Source organism: Salmo salar, chromosome ssa17, assembly GCF_905237065.1.
Source record: "Salmo salar chromosome ssa17, Ssal_v3.1, whole genome shotgun sequence".
Lineage (NCBI taxonomy): Eukaryota > Metazoa > Chordata > Actinopteri > Salmoniformes > Salmonidae > Salmo > Salmo salar.
The window spans coordinates 35823393-35846440 of NC_059458.1; the positions used below are offsets into that span (position 1 = coordinate 35823393).

General features: G+C 40.9%; 3 protein-coding genes across 10 annotated transcripts in view; 1 reads left to right on the top strand and 2 right to left on the bottom strand.

Annotated features, from left to right (window-relative positions):
- LOC106592258 (zinc finger protein OZF-like) overlaps positions 1-23048 on the bottom strand; it is a 510174-nt gene that overhangs the window by 324280 nt on the left and 162846 nt on the right. Inside the window, exon 4 of one of the 3 annotated variants that reach the window (XM_045698553.1) lies at positions 20653-22743. The exons of the other annotated variants lie outside the window; for them this stretch is intronic. Coding sequence (XP_045554509.1) covers positions 21734-22743 — 1010 coding nt within the window. The 3' untranslated portion in view covers positions 20653-21733. Of the gene's footprint in view, positions 1-20652; positions 22744-23048 lie in introns of those variants that run through there. 3 annotated transcript variants of the gene reach the window in all.
- LOC106574981 (zinc finger protein 2) overlaps positions 1-23048 on the top strand; it is a 348997-nt gene that overhangs the window by 276492 nt on the left and 49457 nt on the right. The gene's annotated exons all lie outside the window — the stretch shown is intronic.
- The window catches only part of LOC106575981 (zinc finger protein 239-like), a 237317-nt gene that overhangs the window by 207333 nt on the left and 6936 nt on the right, over positions 1-23048 (bottom strand). The window lies entirely within an intron of this gene.

Sequence of the window (23048 nt, forward strand, 5' to 3'; positions counted from 1 at the left end):
GTAAGAGACATTTTTGGGGTCAAATTTGTTTTTGTGACGGCTTGTAGTCCTGCTTTGTAGTTAGATTCATCAAACTTATTTCAGTTTTATAACCAGTTTGTGTAGATATGGGGTGGCAAGTAGCCTAGTGGTTAGAGCATTGGACTAGTAACCGAAAGGTTGCAAGATCTCATCCCCGAGCTGACGAGGTAAAAATCTGTCGTTCTGCCCCTGAACAAGGCAGTTGCTAGGCTGTCATTGAAAATAAGAATTTGTTCTTAACTGACTTGCCTAGTTAAATAAAGGTAAAAAATAAATAAAAATATATACATTTGATGCAAGTTAGCAATGTTAAAGTTTTAACATTGAAGCTAACTAATGGCTGCAAGCATCAGGGTTGATTTAGAGAGATAAAACCAATACCAATTTGTAGCAGACAGATGTTCCTATTTACATTTTGAATGTACTAGCTCAAAATAATCTGAGACGTTGACAAAAATGCAAAAGTGTTACAACCATCCTCTACACCAAATCACACACTTTTATGTAAATAAAAAAAATATATAGAATGGTCGAGAGTTTCTTTTGTGATTTCACATATTTTTGAGAACCTTACCCCAACCAGCAAATCGCTGCCTCATCCTTGTTCAGCAGTATGGCCCCCCCCAAAAAACAAAGAAAGGCTCCAAAAACACCCAAATACGTCCTATTAAAAACGGCAAAGCTCTCAGGATAGTGATGTAGGTCTTTAGATGGTGTACACATGACATTGTGCCGTTTCGAACATTATCCGCAACGTTTTATTCAATGTTGTTTTGCGACTAATCAGGGGTTGGGAGAGGAAATAAGAACGCAATGTTCTTTATCTCCTAACGTATTGCACAAATTAACTGCAGGTATTTACTTAAAAGTAGCTACAAATATTCAAATGATTTTTTTTTTTACTTCAAAGAAATTAGTTTCAACGGTATTGAAAAACCAACTGACATTTTTGCAACCAGGAAATGTAGGAATTTTTTGCATAGTGCATCTTTAAGCAAACCAGATGGCATGATTTTTCCGTTTTATTTTTTTATTTACAGATATCCAGGGGCACACGCCAACACTTAGGCATCATTTTCAAATGTAGTATGTGTTTAGTGAGCCCGCCAGATCAGAGTCAGTAGGGATTAAAATGTGTTAACTGGGCCATATTGCTGTAGTGCCCGACCATTTGTAATGTAACGAGAGTACTTTTGGGTGTCAGGGAAATTGTATGGGAGTAAAAAGTACATATATTCTTTAGGAATGTAGTGGAGTAAAAGTTGCCAGAAAATATCAATAGTAAAGTACAGATACCCCAAAAAACGACTTAAAGGAGAAGTTTCCTGTTTTACAACAAATCTGTCACACCTTGCCTGTTTGATTTACAGATGTAATACCAATACCAATTTGTAGCAGACAGTTGTTCCTATCACATGTTGAATGTAGTAGCTCAAACAATCTCTGAGACATGTTATAAGCATGCGCAGTCTCCCTCCCATTAAAGGAGAAGTGTCCTATTTTACAACCAAATCTTTTATTTTTGATGTAAATTTAATTTTATTAAAGAATTCAAACACTTTTTGTGATTTCACATGTTTTTGAGAACCTTACCCCAACCAGCGAATGACTTCCTCCTCCTTGTTTAGCAGTATGAGGACCCCCAAAAAACTTAAACAAAGGCGCCACAAAAATCACCCAAATACGTCCTTTTAGAAAACGGAAAATCTCGCAGAATAGTGATGAAGGTCTTCAGATATTGTACACATTAAATTGTGTCATTCCGAACTTAGTCCGCAACGTTTTATTCCATTTTGTTGCGACTCAAGCGATAACTCTGTCCAGTTCACATGTAACTAACAAAATAAAGGAAACACTTTTAGGAAATGAGGGATACAAAGTATATTAAACGTATATTATGCTTCCACACAATAAGTTCCAGACACTTGTAGAATCTATGCCAAGGCACATTGAAGCTGTTCTGGTGGCCCAACACACTATTAGACTATAATAAAACACATTTTCTTTGGCATCAACTTCATTAAAAGAATCGCATCACATTTAAACCAGTCAGTTCATCATGTTGCATACACTAACAACTTAGAGTACATTAAGAACATATTCTTATTTAGATTGACGGTGTCATGTCTTTGGCTATGCCGGATTATGTGATATGACATGCTATTCTATAAAATCATTTCTCTGTAATTAATATTACCTGATTAAGCTAATCAGGTAGATAATTAACTAGAAAGTCGGGGCACCACAAAAGGATGTTTATAGAGCTGTTATCTTCCGAATAAGCTCTTAAAGATCTGGTAATATTTTACATCAATAGCAGTCAATATCTAATCGTCACCTTGTTTAGTCTGATCTGAAAGTGGTAAGTTCTTGGTTATTTTCACGAACCCTGGCTAACAAGTTGAATCAGCAATACAACATTTGGTTTAATTATTTATTTACTAAATACCTAACTAATCACACAGAATGCAAATTGTCATACAGAAAACGTCCCTGGTGGACGGAGCCGACATGACGGCTGGTTACACAAAGGAAAGGAGGTTGGGTTTGAGTGAAAGAGCGGGAAGACTGAGGAACAAAGGGAGAAGCTATGCTGTCATAAATACAGTATCTTATGCATTCTAAATTATCGCCCATTTGAAAAAGGAGAATGCAATAAATATTTACTCTGAGCTGTGCTTCGGTAGGTTGGTCGTAGATGCTGGCCGTGTTGCTCGACAGTTCTTCCTTGTCCTCTGAAGGATGTCTCTGGTGGTGTTGTTTGTTTAGAACAGATCCTTTGCCCGTCCTTTCGGCTAGGAGGTATCACTTCTGGAGGGAATAAGAGTTCAAAGTTCATACTAAGTTGCCATGCTATATGCTCATGCTATATTCTGTCTGGTAAAGTCGAAATTGAGCCTCCCGGGTGGCGCAGTGGTCTAAGGCACTACACTGCATTGCCACCAGAGATTCTAGGTTCGAGCCCTGGCCGCAACCAGGAGGCCTATGGGGCGCAGCGTCATCCGGGTTAGGGGGAGGGTTTGGCTGGCAGGGATATCCTTGTATCATTGTGCACTAGCGACTCCTGTGTCGGGCTGGGCGCAGTGCACGCTGATCGGGTCACCAGGTGTACGGTGTTTCCTCCAACACATTGCGGCTGGCTTCTGGGTTGGATGTGCGTTGTGTCAAAGAAGCAGTGCGGCTAGGTTGGGTTGTGTTTTGGAGGACGCATGGCTCTCGACCTTCGCCTCTCCTGAGTCCGTACGGGAGTTGCAGTGATGAGACAAGACTGTAACTACTACCAATTGGATACCACAAAATTGGGGAGAAAAAGGGTTAAAAAAATACAAATAAAAAAGTATAGTCGAAATTCAACCAGAGCTCAGTTCTTTAGGTGATCTGAACCCTTTTGACATCACATTATATAGGCTTTATATAGTGGTAGGAGAGAGGGCATGTTTCATAGTTTACAACCAATGTCTCTTCACAGGGGCGGGGCCACTGAGTGAGCAGGGCTTTAACCTTATGAAAACCCAATTCTCTCATTTGGAAGCTAAAATTACATTTAATCTTTTCACAAATAGTTTCATATTTCAACATTTAAATTGCACAACAATTCCATGTGAATCTGATAAACTGTATCTTGGAAAGTCTTCACATTATAGTTATGTCATCCTATCATTAAAAAGAATGTCTCAGATGACAACCGAACTGACATCATATTCATTAAGTACCAACGCATATTTTCAACTGGTTGGATTACCGAAACATGGTTCCTTTCCCCCCACCTTTTTATGTTCCCAGACTCTCTATGTTTAACAAAGGCTTTTCGGTAGAGTCGGTAGAGCCGAGACAGAAAGGTATTTATGGGGGGTCATAAACCTTAGCCACAGGCCAACGTCATGACAACGGCCTACCCCTGCCAAACCCGGAAGAAGTTGGGCCAATTGTGCACCGCGTCGTCCAGGTTTAATACCTCAAAAATGACAAAAATGACAGGCTGCTTTGACACTGACAAACTGAGAATCTGAGATCAATAAAAACAACCTTGTTTCTAATCCATCAATAGCCTAGGCCAGGTGTGAGGAGAAACACATTGTACAATATGAGGAGGAAGTTATAGTCCTAAACAAGCTTTCCAGTTTCACTGACTCACCCAATGATGTGCAGCTCACTCACCGGCCAAAAGCTTATCTCTCTCTTGCTTTACTTTGTAAAAAAATGCTGTTTGCTCAATAGACCTATTTGGAAGTTGATAACTTGGTAACATACAGACAGATTAGTATTTTATTTTCAGCAGGATCCATTTGCTTTACAACCTGTGTTTTCCAGTGACTGTATTAGAAATATTGCTAAAGGCCTGTTTTGGCTGCATGCTGTTCACTGACAGATTTGCCACACGTTCCTGACTGTAGACATGCCTTGTGATTTCGCTACACACAATCCACAACTAGTCCATTTAAAAAATGTTTTTGCTATTGATCCTCTGTGGCTAAATTCTAGGCTTACTCCTGGTGCAGTATTGGGAATTATTTCATTTCTTTCTGAGCAGACTACAGAGTGCTGCAACACCTTGGGCTCCTTAGTGGTGCAGCGGTCTAAGGCACTGCATCTCAGTGCAAGAGGCGTCACTACAGTCCGCGGTAGGCCGTAATTGTTAATAAGAATTTGTGACTTGCCTAGTTAAATCAAAATAAATAAAAACACACTTCCCACAGCTATTATTCTATTAGGAAATAAATGATGAAGTGCAATGCTGGAGAGATGAGTTGCTGGCTCATGTCTATAACAGCACAGAGAGGGAGAGAGATCATAGAAAGTGAATCTCATTTTAGTTCTGTGAGAGATACAGGCGTGCTTCTCTCTCACCACAGCAATGGCCACGCCTTGGTCTAAATAGGCTACAATGTTGCATAAACCATAAACCAGGGACGGCCCAACATTAATACATTCTTAGAATATCAGGCACGTTTTCACGTTTTTTAGGAGGCATGACAATTACAGAGGAATCCAAATGTAATTACTCTGATTGCTTTTATTAGGATTTTTACATTGCAAACAGTGGACAGAAAAATGTCACAAGTGGTAGGCTACCTGATCCTGGCAAATGGGTTCTGGAACGAAAGACTACAAAACTGAGAGGTGCTGGAGGATCTGGCTCAAATGAAGCACCACCCTTCTCATATAATGGGGTAGGGCCATCCCAAGGATCCCTGAATGCATGGACTGTTGCACTTTTTAACTAATCCAAGATAGACCACAGCCGGTCGTTTCCAATGGGAACAGATGAGTCATAGTGGTCAGAGCCAAGCACAGTCAGCGAGATCCTATTGGTGCGTTCTACAACACATCTGCATATTTCTGTTAGGGAACTCCTCTGAATCTCTCGTGTGCAATAACTCAAATCGCCTTTACGTTCCTTCTAAATAATGCAATTATTTAACATTTGCAAAGGGTAAAGTCTACAAAACTTAGTCCACTCTGTTCATAAAAGATTTTAGTTTTGGGAACAGAAAACTGTAGTAAGATCAGGTGTTTCATAGATTAGAACAATTGCAGAATGTCGGCCAAAATCCATCTAGTTCCATCTTCTTCCACTGCCGGCCAGTGGGCTTCCTCTCACTACCATATTTGGTAGTGAGTGGAAACGCTAAGAGGATGCTTCACATTTATACATCTGGTGAAATATCTGTCTCATTGTTCAACCTGTGGCTTCACTGTGGTAGTGGGGGAATAGGAAGTTCCAGACAGGCGTGCACCATTCTTCAGAATAAAGAAATCTCCAGAACTGTGATGTTAACCCTTGTGTCCGTTTCTATTTATTACTGCAGGAATGTAATAGCAGGTTTAAACTTCCTAATATCAAAAGAACATGTCATTCCATGCTAGGTAACATCCGTTAAGGTATTATCACGTTTGGTAAAGGTTTGATGTTTTATTTTTGAGTCAAACCATGTGATTGTGATCAACTATTTTACAAGTCACATAGCTAGAAGCTTTGGGTTTGTCTAAATGGATGTACATCATTTCCTCAAGGTAGTTTTAATAAAGAATACATTTATTTGAGATTTCAGAGTTCGTTTAGCATGTTATTGGTTTTGTGTAAAATTCACGAGCTGGTAAAATGGCGCTGTCCACTCTGTTTGCGCCAATGGGCTTCAGTGCGGGTGCAGAGAGACAACTTCATGGTCGCACTACAGGTTTGAAGCTGAATGTAATGATGATCATGTGTTGTAATATTCAGACACATTCAGTTGTTTCTTCTATCTTTATAAATGTTACTATGGTGTGAACGGGAAATACTATTGGTTTTTGATTGAAATAACACAGCGAAGACAAGGTTATTCAGGAAAATAGTACATAGTGCTGCCTAAAACATACTGCAATCTTGTACGAAATGGTTTGAGTCATTTCGGCATTTATGTGAATTTGTGGTGTCTACTATAGTTTAAGTGCACGTACGTTGTGTAGACTAATTTAAAGCAGGTACTTTGTCTAATTTGAATGAATTAATGTTTTGTTGTCAATGCTTAGCTACCAGATCTATTGAAATGAGATCAGTGCTTGACTTGGACAGGAGCTCACTGGAGCTGAGAACCGGCACCTCAAATATCTACTGTTTGAGCTCATGTTCCTCTTATAGAATATTAGCTCAACAGTATTGTGGAGCTCCTGCACCTAAATATAAACAGTACCGGCACCTATTTCAGTCCAAGTCAAGTACTGAATTAGATAATTGAACAAGAAGAAATATAATATATTTTTTGAGAATAAAGAACGTGCCAGAAATGTCAAGACAATAACTTTTGTGTCTGTTTCTCATTGTTACTACAGGACAACTAGAATTAAGTCTGAGGCCGGTAACATTAATAGTGAGGACAAACCCAGCCTGCCTCTCTCCTTCCACACTGAGTCCAATCCTACAGTCACTGGGTCCTGATTGTGACAGTGGAGCCCAGTTTGCACTGCAGGATCCAGAGATGACATCAGTGAAGCTGGAAGACTGCAGTCAAACACCGGAGCTGAATGTCAACATTAAAGATGAAGAAGAGGAGGAGAAGATTGGGAAATCTGTTATTCATGGTAAAACCAGGTTCCAGCTATAAATTATCTTCATAAATTAGACCTCCATAAGTTATGACCCAGTCTATTGCTGTGTTGAATTCTGACATTACACATCACTGAAGAACTTCCAACTGCACAAATGTAGTTATGAAAGTTCAATCAGTAAGGCTGGTCTGAATGGATCGTCACTTCATTCATCTAGTAAACTCTATGGTGCAGTCCCGCGGACACAGATTGAGCCTAATCCTTGAATAAATTGCACTTTTAAACTGTACTAACTGAAATGGCTTATCTCAGACACGGTTTAAAATAGTCTCAGACTTGTCCTAGTCTAGATTTTAAAAGTCTGATTTCCAGAAGGATGATTAGAGTTAATCTAAACTCAGTAAAAAAAGAAATGTCCCTTTTTCAGGACCCGGTATTTCAAAGATAATTTGTAAAAATCTAAATAACTTCACAGATCTTCATTGTAAAGGGTTTAAACACTGTTTCCCATGCTTGTTCAATGAACCATAAACAATTAATGAACATGCACCTGTTTAAGACACTAACAGCTTACAGACGGTAGGCAATTAAGGTCACAGTTATGAAAGCTTAGGACACAAAAGAGGCCTTTCTACTAACTCTGGAAAAACACCAAAAGAAAGATGCCCAGGGTCCCTGCTCATCTGCGTGAACGTGCCTTAGGCATGCTGCAATGAGGCATGAGGACTGCAGATGTGTCCAGGGTAATAAATTGCAATGTCCGTACTGTGAGACGCCTAAGACAGCGCTACAGGGAGACAGGACGGACAGCTGATCATCCTCGCAGTGGCAGACCACGTGTAACAACACCTGCACAGGATCGGTACATCCGAACATCACACCTGCGGGACAGGTACCGGATGGCGGCAACAACAACTGCCCGAATTACACCAGGAATGCACAATCCCTCTATCAGTGCTCAGACTGTCCGCAATAGGCTGAGAGAGGCTGGACTGAGGGCTTGTAGGCCTGTTGTAAGGCAGGTCCTCACCAGACATCACTGGCAACAACGTCGCCTATGGGCACAAACGCACCATCGCTGGACCAGACAGGACTGGCAAACAGTGCTTTTTATTGACGAGTCGCGGTTTTGTCTCACCAGGGGTGATGGTCGGATTCACGTTTATTATCGAAGGAATGAGCGTTACACTGAGGCCTGTTCTCTGGAGCGGGATTGATTTGGAGGTGGAAGGTCCATCATGGTCTGGGGCGGTGTGTCACAGCATCATCAGACTGAGCTTGTTGACATTGCAGCCAATCTCAACGCTGTGCGTTACAGGAAAGACATCCTCCTCCCTCATGTGGTACCCTTCCTGCAGGCTCATCCTGACATGACTCTCCAGCATGACAATGCCACCAGCCATACTGCTTGTTCTGTGCATGATTTCCTGCAAGACAGGAATGTCAGTGTTCTGCCATGGCCAGCGAAGAGCCCGGATCTCAATCCCATTGAGCACGTCTGGGACCTGTTGGATCGGAGGGTGAGGGCTAGGGCCATTCCCCCCAGAAATGTCCGGGAACTTACAGGTGCCTTAGTGGAAGAGTGTGGTAACATCTCACAGCAAGAACTGGCAAATCTGGTGCAGTCCATGAGGAGGAGATGGTAGTATGTAGTCCATGAGGAGGAGATAGTAGTATGTAGTCCATGAGGAGGAGATAGTAGTATGTAGTCCATGAGGAGGTAGTACTTAATACAGCAGGTGGACACACCAGATACTGACTGTTAATTTTGAATTTGACCCCCCTTTGTTCAGAGACACATTATTCCATTTATGTTAGTCACATGTCTGTGGAACTTGTTAAGTTTGTAACAGTTGTTGAATCTTATGTTCATACAAATATTTACACATGTTAAGTTTGCTGAAAATGAATGCAGTTGACAGTGAGAGGACGCTTCTTTTTCTGCTGAGTTTAGATCTAACAGTGGGGAACCATAAGGGCCAGGGCGACCTGCCACCCCAAGCTTGCTGATATATCTTTGCTGTAATGTTCAGCCAGCTGGCTTGCCATCTAGTAGAGCGCATCATCATCTGCGTTGGCCAGGGTAGTGGGATGGATGGAGTCAGACAGACTCGATGTTGCCCGCAGGCTTTTAAATCTGTTTGACAGCTGGTGAATAACGATGTCAAGGTTTGCATTAAAGACGTTGACTCTAAAACTACTCTCCCCATCAGACAGTCGCTCGTCCTCGCATAGCTCATCAAAATGACGCCTCGCCTTCCTTGCCTTCCTTCTCCGAGTGTCTTCAAATGCGTTCTGAGCTCCCCATTTGTCGGCAAGGGTCTTTGCAGTGACTTTGACCTTCTCATAATCCTGTCGGAATCCGGACAGGACCTCTACAATGTCCTTGAGTAGGCTAACTGCCCTGTGCAGGTCTGCATCTTTGGCCTGTAGCATTTTGGAGAAGACCTTCACATTTTCTAAAACCTTAGTCTGCAGAACGACTAAAATTGAAGTGCTGCTGTATCTTCCACCTCGTCCTTCTTGTCACTTAAAAGTACAATCTTGGTGAGGGCCTTCATTATGTCTACATATCTGTAACTCAGGGCGGCATGGGACTCATATCTAGATGACTAGCGGGTGGGACCCAGTCGTTTTAGAGTTACATTTTCCTTTTCTGATGCAAAATCAAATATACCACTCAACATTGACCATCTCTTTATGCTATACCTGAAGAAGGTGTATAACAGTTCAACTGTATCATACTGTTTAAACTGTTTAATCTCTGGCACATATTTGATAGAGTCGTTGAGAGCCAGGTTAAGATGATGCGCTGCGCAATGCACATAAACAGCAAGCGGCTCCTTTTTGGATATTCTGGCCTGCACACCCGAATACACCCCACTCATGTTAGCAGCTCCATCATACCCCTGCCCACGACATTTAGAAATATCCAGGCCCTTATCCTCTATGCTGCCGAAGGTGTTTATGTTCAAGTCTCCAGAAATCCCAAAAACGACTCTATGATGGTCAGATCTGTGGTGACATTATTTGCATCCCTTATCACTCTCACATAGCGATAAACTTGGTTTAACTGGTCTACTTTGGATACATCCGGTGTGGTGTCCATAATAATAGAAAAAAATGGTGCTTCCTGCATCTCTCCCTGACTGTCACACTTCACTCGCTTGGCTAAGATATAAATCAGCTCATTTTGGATTTGAGGACTGAGATAGTTAACGGATCCTGCAGGGAATTCAAAAAAATTCTTTCAGAACTGGGTCGTAAAATGACAGCAGTTCAATTATACTGAGAAGATTCCCACTGTTGACCTGCCCCAGCTTTTCACAGTGCCCCAGCTGAACGCCAAATTACATGATGCAAGTGTGAGAGTTACATTAACTATGCTCTCCAACACCTGTCGCCAGAAATTTGCTGAATTACGCACGCCTCTCTCCATTTCTGCGTCAATAGTGCCGTTGAGCTTCCATTGCTAATATACCAAACAGGCACCCATGTGAATCTGGGATGTCTCATGACATGCTATTTTGGGTTTTAGATGGCGCCAATCTCTCACCCCATTCACCCACGCATCAGAGAAGAAAGGGGCACTCCGATCTCCGAACAGCCAGCAAGGCTCACAATACGCGCAATCTAGCTTGGCCGAATAACATAGCCATGTACGTGGTCATTTGATTCCAGCCTTGGTTGTAGTGGTGTAATACGACTAGGAAAAACACCGCCTTTCCTCATCTCTTGTGAATGGGCCAGTAGACTTACACAAGCCTAATAAATAACGTGCTGTTTAACTTTTGCATCCACATTTGTTGCATAATGCCCCCTGTCAGTTGGATAAGTAAAAAGGCCGTCTGTCCCACTTCCACCTGTTTCCTCAGCCGCCACAATTCTAGCCTCGCCCTGCTCCTCTTCCTCCCCGCCCGGGGAAAACTTGTCCGGCCTGGCTTGTGCTCAGGGTCGTATCCGCCGATACCTGACAACCTGTATTCTCCTCTGTCAAAGTTGCTTCTTCTGGTACGATGGAACAGCTTGGCCTTGGCTCACTTGACCCGCTAAAAGCTGCTGCTGGTGATGATAAACCTACATACTCTTCTGGTCCTGCTACATTGCTTGTGCTAACAATGGCTGCACTTGAACTGCATTTGAAAAAGGAATCTAATTTAACTCATTTTGATACCTCCTTTGCTTTCTCATTTTTGGCCTTGCTCTTTTGGGTTCCACTTTTGTGTTGATACATTGCTGATTTTTAAATCCACAATTTTCTTTTCTCGACATTCTCTCAATTTATTTTCTCGCCCGTTGTCTCTTGATAGCTAGCTCAACTGTTGCTTAAAACAACAACGCTTTGGAGAGTATTTGCACAATGAATCCCAGATTGCATTTCATTATCTTAACATGGTATTGAAACTATTGAAAAATATGATTTTATTTAGAAAATGTATTGATTTATTATCATCAATACACTAAAATATCATGCTGACTTATGTAGTGACAAAAAATAAATTGTTGGTGAAACCATCAGTGGGATCATTTATCATTTAGCCGACATTAAAGAAAGATCTTCTCAAATTGTGGGCATGATGGACCCATGTCAAAAATGACATTAATACTTGGGCACGGTAGGGCGGTATTGAATTACATAGGGGCCGTGGCTCCGCAGATCAGGGCTCATGTACGCCGCGGGCCCTGGTGCAATCGCACCGGCTGCACCAGCTAAAGCTACGCCACTGGGTGGTATACAGAAGATTTGGTAAAATACCAAGTCCATATTATGGCAAGAACAGCTCAAATAAACCATTTGAATTTTAGTTAGTCCAACATAAAGCTTGAGCTTTCCTTTCAGCACCATGGAGTGAATCCTTACCACCACTACACCTGGCTATCAGCCACCGGAGCCTCATCTGGCAGCTAAACAGTTAATTCAGCCTCAGTTACTGCTAATATGACTGACTTGTTTAAACAAATATGGTTTCTACTGACTCCTTGTGGATTTGTGTAAGTCGATAAGAACCGCCTTGTTAAATAAAGGTTAAATAATAATAAAATATGTGCATGCTAAAATCACCACTGCAAAGCACATAGGGTGTTCACTCCTTAGGCCCACCTTCCATTCTGCGTCGGACTTCAGCCTCATGTCTGGGGTGGAACATTTACTTCTGAAAGTACCATGCTTAGATTCATAATGACATCTCAGATTGAATTCTTTGCAAACAGCGACAGTCTCGTTATAAACAAGACACACTGGTTTGAAATTGGAGAAGTACGATGAATATGGGTGATCAAATACAATTTTATGTCACATGCGCCGAATACAACCTTACAGTGAAATGTTTACTTACAAGCCCTTAACCAACAATGCAGTTTTTAGAAGAAAAACATTTATAAAAGTTTAAAATTATTAAAGAGCAGCAGTAAAATAACAATCGCGAGGCTATATGCAGGGGGTACTGGTACAGAGTCAATGTGCGGGGGCACCGGTTAGTCAAGGTAATTGAGGTAATATGTACATGTAGGTGGAGTTATTAAAGTGATTATGCATAGATAATAACAGAGAGTAGCAGCAGCATAGAGGGAGGGGGGGGGGGGGGGGCAATAATGCAAATAGTCTGGATAGCCAGACTATGACTAGCTGTTCAGGAGTCTTATGGCTTGGGGGTAGAAGCTGTTTAGAAGCCTCTTGGATCTTGACTTGGCGCTCCAGTACCGCTTGCCGTGCATTAGCAGAGAGAACAGTCTATGACTAGGGTGGCTGGAGTCTTTGACAATTTTTAGGGCCTTCCTCTGACACCGCCTGTTATAGAGGTCCTGGATTGCAGGAAGCTTGGCCCTAGTGATGTACTGGGCCGTACGCACTACCCTCTGTAGTGCCTTGCAGTCGAAGGCCGAGCAGTTGCCATACCAGGCAGTGATGCAACCAGTCAGGATGCTCTCGATGGTGCAGCTGTAGAACTTTTTGAGGATCTGAGGACCCATGCCAAATCTTTTCAGTCTCCTGAGAGGAATAGGTTTTGTTGTGCCCTCTTCACAACGGGCCTTTTTGTGTCTCAGGGTTCGATTTTTAAGATAAAATATTAATTTAGATTTTGTTTATTTCACATCCATTAAGTAGATACTAAAATAACCTTCAACTCTTTTTCAGCTTACATTATTATTATTTTTTTCAGCATGTCTGGATTTCACTGTTTTTGTTCTGTCTCACACCCAGACTTTTGACATTCTTCTATGTATTACACTTAATACAGTCGTCTCTAAGTATTGTGTCATTAACTACATGACAATAACCTTTTTTCAAACGTTTGTACTTGGTTACCATGGATATGAATAGTGACAGTGGAGCACATGGATGTCATGGAGTCTATTTGGTCAATACCAAATAGGCTATAATTTCATCAAATTACGTTCATTTTTGAAATTGTTTTAATTATGTGTATTTAGGATATATTGTATGCTAGCTGTTCAACTGGAGTTAGCATGCTAGAATCCCTGCTATTTATGACCAAATATCATAAAAATGTCATTCCCACCACACGTCATTACCACCACATAATGAACTGTGATGGTAAAGACAGAATGTGGTGGTAATGACAAAATGTATTAGTTCATACAGTTTTACTTGCCGTAAGACCTGAAAAGACAAACAAATGACATATATGATCATGGTTCAGTTGAAATTGAACACTAAATAAGACCATTACATGTTGTATTATGTTAGGATGGTTGAGTGATTTTGATGTCTATTCATCTGACTTACTATAGTTATTGCTGGGTTATGGTTAAATGACAACATTTAGACATGACAACTCACTACCGAGTTCCAAACTGCCACTATCACAAGGGTTAGTAAGTACCAAGGGTGAGAAAGAATTCATTTCAAGTAGTTCCAGTGAAAGAAAATCTTAACGCTACAGCAAACAATGACATTATAGATGATTCTGTGCTTTCAACTTGGTGGCAACAGTTTTGGGGAAGGCCCTTTCCTGTTACAGCATGACAATGTCCCCATGCACAAAGCAAGGTCCATACAGAAGGGGTTTGTTGAGATCTGTGTGGAAGAACTTGACTGGCCCGCACAGAGCCCTGACCCTTACCCCATCGAACACCTTTGGGATGAATTGGAACAAATGGTCTGTTCTATATCTTCAATCACATTAAACATGTACTACTGTGACATTAAAATGTTTCATGGTATTTTTCATCAGTTGTTTTATATGAAATGTCATTTCCACCACACTCTGTCATTACCACAACGGTAAGTCATTACCATCACGGTACATATTTCTGTGGAAAAGGTGTATTAAATTACAACTGATATAAATTATTTTTCCCATATGTGAACCTTGTATGCTTGTTCTTAAGATAATTTCTAAAGTAATGTAAAATATTAAGATTTTGATGTGGTAAATACATGTTTCTGAGTATCATCAAGGCATGTATTGACATTTAGACATGACAATGATGAATACATATAATTAAGAACACTTCCAAATAGTAAAAAAAAAAAAAAATACAATTCATGTGAAATGTTATATTAAACACCTTAGGCGCAATTTCTGTAATTTCATTTTCAACTAAAATAGCACATTTTATGACGTAGTGGTAATGACATTTCCCCTCAGGTATTTGGAGAAACCGATAAAAATCTTTAATTGTTAAATAGTTTGGTCTCAGCCACTATTAGATCTTGTTTCCAGACAGAGTGAAGAAGATATTCAGAGAAAAAGCAGTTTCAAGAGATTTCATTTTCCAAAACATTTAACATGCCTGTATTTGTAAAATCAACCATATATTTTAAAAGAACAGGTTGACTATTAATATAGACATGGGTGATTTTACCACTGTAATCAGATCAACATTATTATGTTATGGTCATTGGATTGATTAGCCCACTAACCACATGTTAAAAGTGTAGTGTAGCCTACACTGTGTAGGACTATGAATTGGGCAGCTATAGGCTATTTGTTAATAGGATAATTATGTTCTGGACCACAGACTAGCTACCAGCTCAGCAACAAATTGATTGGAGGCCAAACCTAGTTACCAATCCCCGTTGTATATAGTCAATTCAATCTTCCCCTTCACCATCATCATCATTCAGATAATTCAAACGTGTGGATATAGTGCTAAACTTGAAGGACTCATTGTCTCGGTGAATTGAAATTGTTGTTCTCCACCAGTGACCTCAGAAGAGAAAACAATGATACAATGTAGTCTAACAACATCGCTCTCAAACAGCACAGATGTGAGATGTGTTTCACTGTAGAAGCACTGGTCCTCTTACATTTTAATTTCAGGTTGATAATCACAATATTTAAGGGCATATCAGATGGTCTGCTCTGACCATAACAGTCCCACCAAGCATAGGGTTGGTTGGTAAAAGATTGAAATGGGTAAATCATGTACCCATGAAAACCCTATGAAATAGCTCCCCAATACCATCTGATGTATATATTTAATGTATTACATGAATGGTGACCACAGCCCTTCCAACAATACATTTCAATCGTGTTTTACTGTGATTGTTCCACCCTACTGCATGTATTCTATGTAATCCATTTCAAATGTGTCTCCCAGTGCAGCTTTACTTCCAGGCTATTATGACACATCTGGCAGTTTCTTCTATGTTCCTAGTCCTAGTACAATGAAAAACATACGTTTCTTGGTCACTACCATTGCAGGAAAATACCATGCTACTGGTGCAACTAGCAAACCAAAAACAACATAATAGTAGTTATTTAGCCTGATAACACATCACTCCTGACAGACACGAGCAGAAATGTAGCAGCCTATACACCTAATCATTAGTGATCTGCTGTATTGCATGGAAACTGTAGGCTACTAACAACAGCAGCTACATAGTCTAGTTTACTATGGCCCTGTCCCTCTGACCAGGGTAAACAAAGTGGTAATGTTGTGTATTGTATATACAGTATTTCACTTCAAACTGTTTATTTCATTTAATTATACACAGGAGAAAAAACATGTATGTACAAACATTATTTTTCATTACATTCTTGTCATTTAGCAGATGTTGTTATCCAGAGCGATTTACAAGACAAATAAGGGTTAATTGCGTTGCTCAAGGGCACACTGACAGATTTTTCACTTAGTCGGCTCGGGATTCAAACCAGCGACCTTTCAGTTACTGGCCCAACACTCTTAACCGCTAGGCTACCTGCCACCAGATCAATTAACTTCAATACAGTTATTCAAATACATTCATCACACCACCATCTTTATCTGATATACACTGTGTACAAAACATTAGGAACACCTTCCTAATATTGAGTTGCATCCCCCCTTTGTCCTCAGAACAGCCTCAATTCATCGGTGCCTAGACTGTCCAAGGTGTTGAGTGTTCCACAGGGATGCTGGCCCAATGCTTCCCACAATTGTGTCAAGTTGGCTGGGAGTGGATCTCTACTCCGAATAGCTTGTTCCATCTCCTCCCACAGATGCACAATTGGATTGAGATCTGGTGACTCGGCAGGCCACTGCAGTAAGATGATTTCACTGTCATGTTCTTGGAACCATTCCTGGACAAGCCTTGTGGCATGGGGCATAATCCTGCTGAAAAAATCTATTTGCAGATGGATACACTGCTGCCATGAAGGGAGGCACCTGATTGGCAATGATTCTTTAGACATCCTGTAGCATTCAAACATTGTTCATCTTTTATCAAGGGGCCCAATGTGTGCCCTGAAAACACACCCCACGCCATCACACCACCAGCCTGCAATGCTGACACACGGCATGGATGCAGGCAGTGGTGTAAAGTAATGAAGTAAAAATGATTTAAACTACTTTAGTAGTATCTGTACTTTACTATTTATATTGTTGACAGCTTTTATTTCACTACATTCCTAAAGAAAATAATGTACTTTTTACTCCATACATTTTCCCTGAAACCCAAAAGAACTCCTTACATTTTTTAGGACAGAAAATGGTCCAATTTACACACATCAAGATAACATCCCTGGTCTTCCCTACTGCCTCTGATCTGGCGGACTCACTAAACACAAATGCTTCGTTTGTAAATTATGTCTGAGTGTTGGAGTGGGCCCCTGGCTATCTGTAATATATATATTTTTTAAGACAATTGTGCCGTCTGGTTTGCTTAATTTAAGGAATTTTAAATTATTCATTCTTTTACTTTTGATATTTAAGTATATTTACAACCAAATACTTTTACTCAAGTAGTATTTTAATGGGTGACTCACTTTTACTTGAGTAATTTTCTATTAAGGTATCATTACTTTTACTTAAATATGACAGGTAATTTTTCCACCACTGGATGCATGTACTCGTGGTTTCCTCCATACTCTAGTCCTCCCATCAGCGTGAAACAGCAGGAACCAGGATTCATCAGACCGGGCAATAGTTTTCCAATTTTCCAGTGTCCAGTGTTTCCATTCCTTAGCCCACTTCAACTGCAGTCTCTTGTTTTTTTGCTGAAAGCTAATGAGGATCCATAATAAAAACTACATCATTAAGGATTATAGCTTTCACCTGGGTTCAGCTGGTCAGTCTATGTCATGAAAAGAACAGGTGTCCTTAATGTTTTGTACACTCAGGGTCCATTTCAATTCCAGTCAAATCACAAAGTATCCCAAATTCCAATTCCACATTTTCCTGGTTCAAAAGCTTTGAAGAGAATTGGATGTCAGAATGACAGAATTCAACCTAACAGTAGACTGGGTCATAATGTATGGAGGTCTAAATGATCAAGATCATTTATAGATAGAACCTGTTTACCATGAAAAACAGATTTCCCAATCTTCTCCTCCTCTTCTTCATCTTTAATGTTGACATTCAGCTCCAGCGTTTGACTGCAGTCTTCCAGTTTCACTGATGCCATCTCTGGATCCTGCAGTGCAAACTGGGCTCCACTGTCACAATCAGGACCCACTGACTGTAGGTTTGGACTCAGTGTGGAAGGAGAGAGGCAGGCTGGGTTTGTCCTCACTGTTAATCTGTCAACTCTGGATTGGATCCCAGTCCTAAATAGAAGTCTGAGATCAACTTCTTCCCCTGTGCATGCCACACCCCCTCCCATTGTAATCTTACGTATGAAAACATTTTGAACAATGGCTTCCTAAAATGCTGTGGTGTTTACTAACACAATAGGAAAGGTTGTGGTAGACGTGGGCCGTCATAGGTGAGTTCACAGCTCTTCCACTCTGAACAATGGGGTGTGGAAAGGTTAACACAAGCTCCTCTCTGGTTCCATTCGGCAAGAGAGTTCACAGCTCTTCCACTCTGAACAATGGGGCGTGGAAAGGTTAACACAAGCTCCACTCTGGTTCCATTCGGCAAGAGAGTTCACAGCTCTTCCACTCTGAACAACGGGGCGTGGAAAGGTTAACACAAGCTCCACTCTGGTTCCATTCGGCAAGAGAGTTCACAGCTCTTCCACTCTGAACAATGGGGCGTGGAAAGGTTAACACAAGCTCCTCTCTGGTTCCATTCGGCAAGAGAGTTCACAGGTCTTCCACTCTGAACAATGGGGCGTGGAAAGGTTAACACAAGCTCCTCTCTGGTTCCATTCGGCAAGAGAGTTCACAGGTCTTCCACTCTGAACAATGGGGCGTGGAAAGGTTAACACAAGCTCCACTCTGGTTCCATTCGGCAAGAGAGTTCACAGGTCTTTCACTCTGAGCATTCATAACAATGACACCCTCAAATGCACCATCAATACCAGAGTTCTACAAGACTATTTACATAATCAACAGGGCATTTCAACAGCCTGAGCCTCAATATAATCCTGGGCATATATTGAGCTCTAACAATGAAGAATGAATACTGTAGTGGTGTGAGAAAGGTAACACAAGCTTCCTCTGGTTCCATTCCCCAATAGTAACTGGGTCATTATTGGATTGTGGTGGTAATGCTGTCCCTGGACTTTGGCACCATATAAAACACTTTAAAATAAGAAATAATACTTCGTTTGTTTTATTTAACAGTAATTTAATAAGAAACATATTTAAGTCATTTATACTGCAAATTGGCTTGTCCCCATGGTGACGTGTAGAGATGTAGTGACATATTTTGAGTAGATAGACATGTACATTATTTTGAATTTCATGAATTAAACAAATCATTGTATTTTCTGTATAGATAACCCAAAAAACAAAGTATGACCGGCACAAATTCATGTAGAATTTTTATTTTTCATAGGCAGATCAATTAAGTTCATTGCAGTTATCCAAATACATTAACCAATGACTAAAGTAATCAATCTAGTTTTCTAAGGCAATTTAATAAACAACTTGTAGTCATTTCAGAGCCTGCATATCATTAAAAAAAGTTGTTATGTAGTTCAAAATAATCCACTCAAACTAATGCTGAAAACTGATCATAACACCATCTCTATCTGACTCTATCTTCATTCCCACAGAGAACTGCAGAGGGACAACTTGGTGTCAGAGCAAAACGTATTATATGTAACAAAAAGCCATACCACTCACTTTAGTATGATACAGTATGCTTTGTTATATTACATTGGCCTACAAATGTAAAATGAGTCGTACAATGTAATAAGATTTGTATGACATATAGTATGTTACGAATTACAATTCATACAATAGGTTACGAATATGCAATACGTATATTTTACTTATTCCAATTTGTTGTTGCTAACGTTAATGAACATGCTAAGTAGTTGCATGCTAACCTAACATGCTTAGTACACTATATAAACAGAAAGGTATATAGACACCCCCTTAAATTAGTAGAGTCGGCTATTTCAGCCACACCCGTTACTGACAGGTGAATAAAATCGAGCACACAGCCATGCAATCTCCATAGACAAACATTGGCAGTAGAATGGCCTGAAGAGCTTAGCGACTTTCAAAGTGGCATCGTCATGGGATGCCACCTTTCCAACAAGTCAGTTCGTCAAATATCTGCCCTGCTAGACCTGCCCCGGTCAACTATAAGTGCTGCTATATTGAAGTGGAAACGTCTAGGAGCGAAGTGGTAGGTCACACAAGCTTACAGAACGGGACCGCCAAGTGCTGAAGCGCGTAAGAATTGTCTGTCCTCGGTTGCAACACTCACTACCGAGTTACAAACTGCCTCTGGAAGCAACGTCAACACAAGAACTGTTTGTCAGGAGCTTTACAAAAAATGTGTTTCTATGGCCGAGCAGCCGCAAACAAGCCTAAGATAACCATGCGCAATGCCAAGCATCAGCTGGAGTGGTGTAAAGCTCACCGCCATTGGACTCTGAAGCAGTGGAAACACGTTCTCTGGAGTTATGAATCACGCCTTATCATCTGGAAGTCTGATGGACAAATCTGGGTTTGGCGGATGCCAGAAGAATGCTACCTGTCCCAATGCATAGTGCCAACTGTAAAGTTTGGTGGAGGAGGAATAATGGTCTGAGGCTGTTTTTCATGGTTCAGGCTTGGCCCCTTAGTTCCAGTGAAGGGAAATCATAACGCTACAGCATACAATGACATTCTAGACGATTCTGTGCTGCCAACTTTGTGGCAACAGTTTGATGAAGACCCTTTCCTGTTTCAGCATGACAATGCTCCTTTACACAAAGCGAGGTCCATACAGAAATGGTTTATCGAGATCGGTGTGGAAGAACTTGACTGGCCTGCACAGAGCCCTGACCTGAACCCCATTTAACAACTTTGGGATGAATTGGAATGCCAACTTCGAGCCTGGCCTAATCACCCAACATCCATTGTGACTGAATGAAAGTCCCCACAGCAATGTTCCAACATCTAGTGGAAAGCCTTCCCAGAAGAGTGGAGGCTGTTATTTCAGCAAAGGGGGGACCAAGTCCATATTAATGTCCATGATTTTGGAATGAGATGTTTGGTCATGCAATGTTGTTGCAAAGTTGCTTATTAGCTAAAATGCTAAAGTACATGTTGATGCGCTTCTATGTTTTGTAGTAAAAAAGATGGAGAAAGATCATTTCCAATGACATTCTATAATGCTCCCTTTCCTCTGCACAGATAACACATTGAGAAAAAAATATGATTACAATAGAGTGTTAATGTTATCAAATTCAATGTTACCACTTCCTTTATAAGATGAGAATGAGGTGATGTAGTGACTAATCTTGGCTGGTCTGAGACAACTGATGAGGCTTCTCACCTTTATGTATACATTGATGTGTTTTTAATAAGGTGGCCAATCGGGAGAAACTCTTCCCACAGTCAGAGCAGGAGTAAGGCTTCTCTCCTGTGTGTATTCGCTGGTGACATTTTAAGTGGATCTGTTGGGAGAGACTCTTCCCACAGTCAGAGCAACAGTAAGGCTTCTCTCCTGTGTTTGTTCTCTGATGAACTCTAAGCTCAGTTGATGTTGTGAAGCATTTTCCACAGTCAGAGCAGGAGTAAGGCTTCTCTCCTTTATGTATACGTTGGTGTATTTTTAAGTTGCCCTGTTGGGAGAAACTCTTCCCACAGTCAGAGCAGAAGCAAGGCTTCTCTTCTGTGTGTCCTATTTGATGAACTTTTTGCTCAGTTGACGTTGTGTAGCACTTCCCACAGTCACAGCAGGATTAAGGCTTCTCTCATGTGTGTTGTCGTTGATGAACTTTTTGGCCAGTTGATGTTGTATAGCACTTCCCACAGTTAGAGCAGGAGTAAGGCTTCTCTCCTTTATGTATACATTGGTGTATTTTTAAGTTGCCCTGTTGGGAGAAACTCTTCCAACAGTCAGAGCATTAGTAAGGCTTCACTCCTGTATGTATACGTTCATGTCTTTTTAAGTTGCCCAGTCGGGAGAAACTCTTTCCACAGTCAGAGCAGGTGTAAGGCTTCTCTCCTGTGTGTGTTCTCTGATGAATTTTTAGGTTAGTTGATGATGTGAAGCATTTTACACAATTAGAGCAGGCATAAGGCTTCTCTCCTGTGTGTGTTCTCTGATGACTTTCAAGACCAGAGTATGTTGTGAAGCATTTTACACAATCAGAGCAGGAGTAAGGTTTCTCTCCTGTGTGTGTTCTCTGATGAACTTTTAGGTCATTTGATGTTGTGAAGCATTTTAAACAGTCAGAGCAGAAGTAAGGCTTCTCTCCTGTATGTATACGTTCATGTGTTTTTAGGTGGCCCAGTCGAGAGAAACTCTTTCCACAGTCACAGCAGGAGTAAGGCTTCACTCCTGTATGCATACGTTCATGTGCTTTTAAGTTGCTCAGTAGAGAGAAACTCTTCCCACAGTCAGAGCAGGAGTAAGGCTTCTCTCCTGTATGTATACGTTCATGTGTTTTTAGGTGGCCCAGTCGAGAGAAACTCTTTCCACAGTCAGAGCAGGAGTAAGGCTTCTCTCCTGTATGTATACCTTCGTGTGTTTTTAGGTGGCCCAGTCGAGAGAAACTTGCCCCACAGTCAGAGCAGGAGTAAGGCTTCTCTCCTGTATGTATATGTTCATGTCTTTTTAAGGTGTCCAGTCGAGAGAAACTTTTTCCACAGTCAGAGCAGAAGTAAGGCTTCAATCCTGTATGTATCTGTTCATGCACTCTCTGATGAACTATCAGAACCTTTAATGTTGTGAAGTCCTTCCCACAGTCAGTACAGGAATACAGATTCTCTCCTGTGTGTATTTTTAGGTGTATTTTTAGCTTTGATAGAATTGGGAAAATCTCCTCACAATGTGGGCAGTGGTGAGACCTCTTAGCTCTGTGATCTTCCTGCTGTTGCTCTCTGGATGTAGAGAAAGTCTCTACATGGTTTCCTGTGTGAACAACATCAGAAGAACCAGTCAGTTGGTGTGATATACAGTACCAGTTCAAAGTTTGGACACACCTACTCATTCCAGGGTTTTTCTTTATTTTGACTATTTTCTACATTGTAGAATAACAGTGAAGACATCAAAACTATGGAATCATGTAGTAACCAAAAAAGTGTTATATTTTAGATTCTTCAAAGTAGCTACCCTTTGCCTTGATGACAGCTTTGCACTCTTGGCATTTTCTCAAAAAGCTTCACCTGGAATGCTTTACCAACCTTTTGAAGGACTTCCCACATATGGTGAGCACA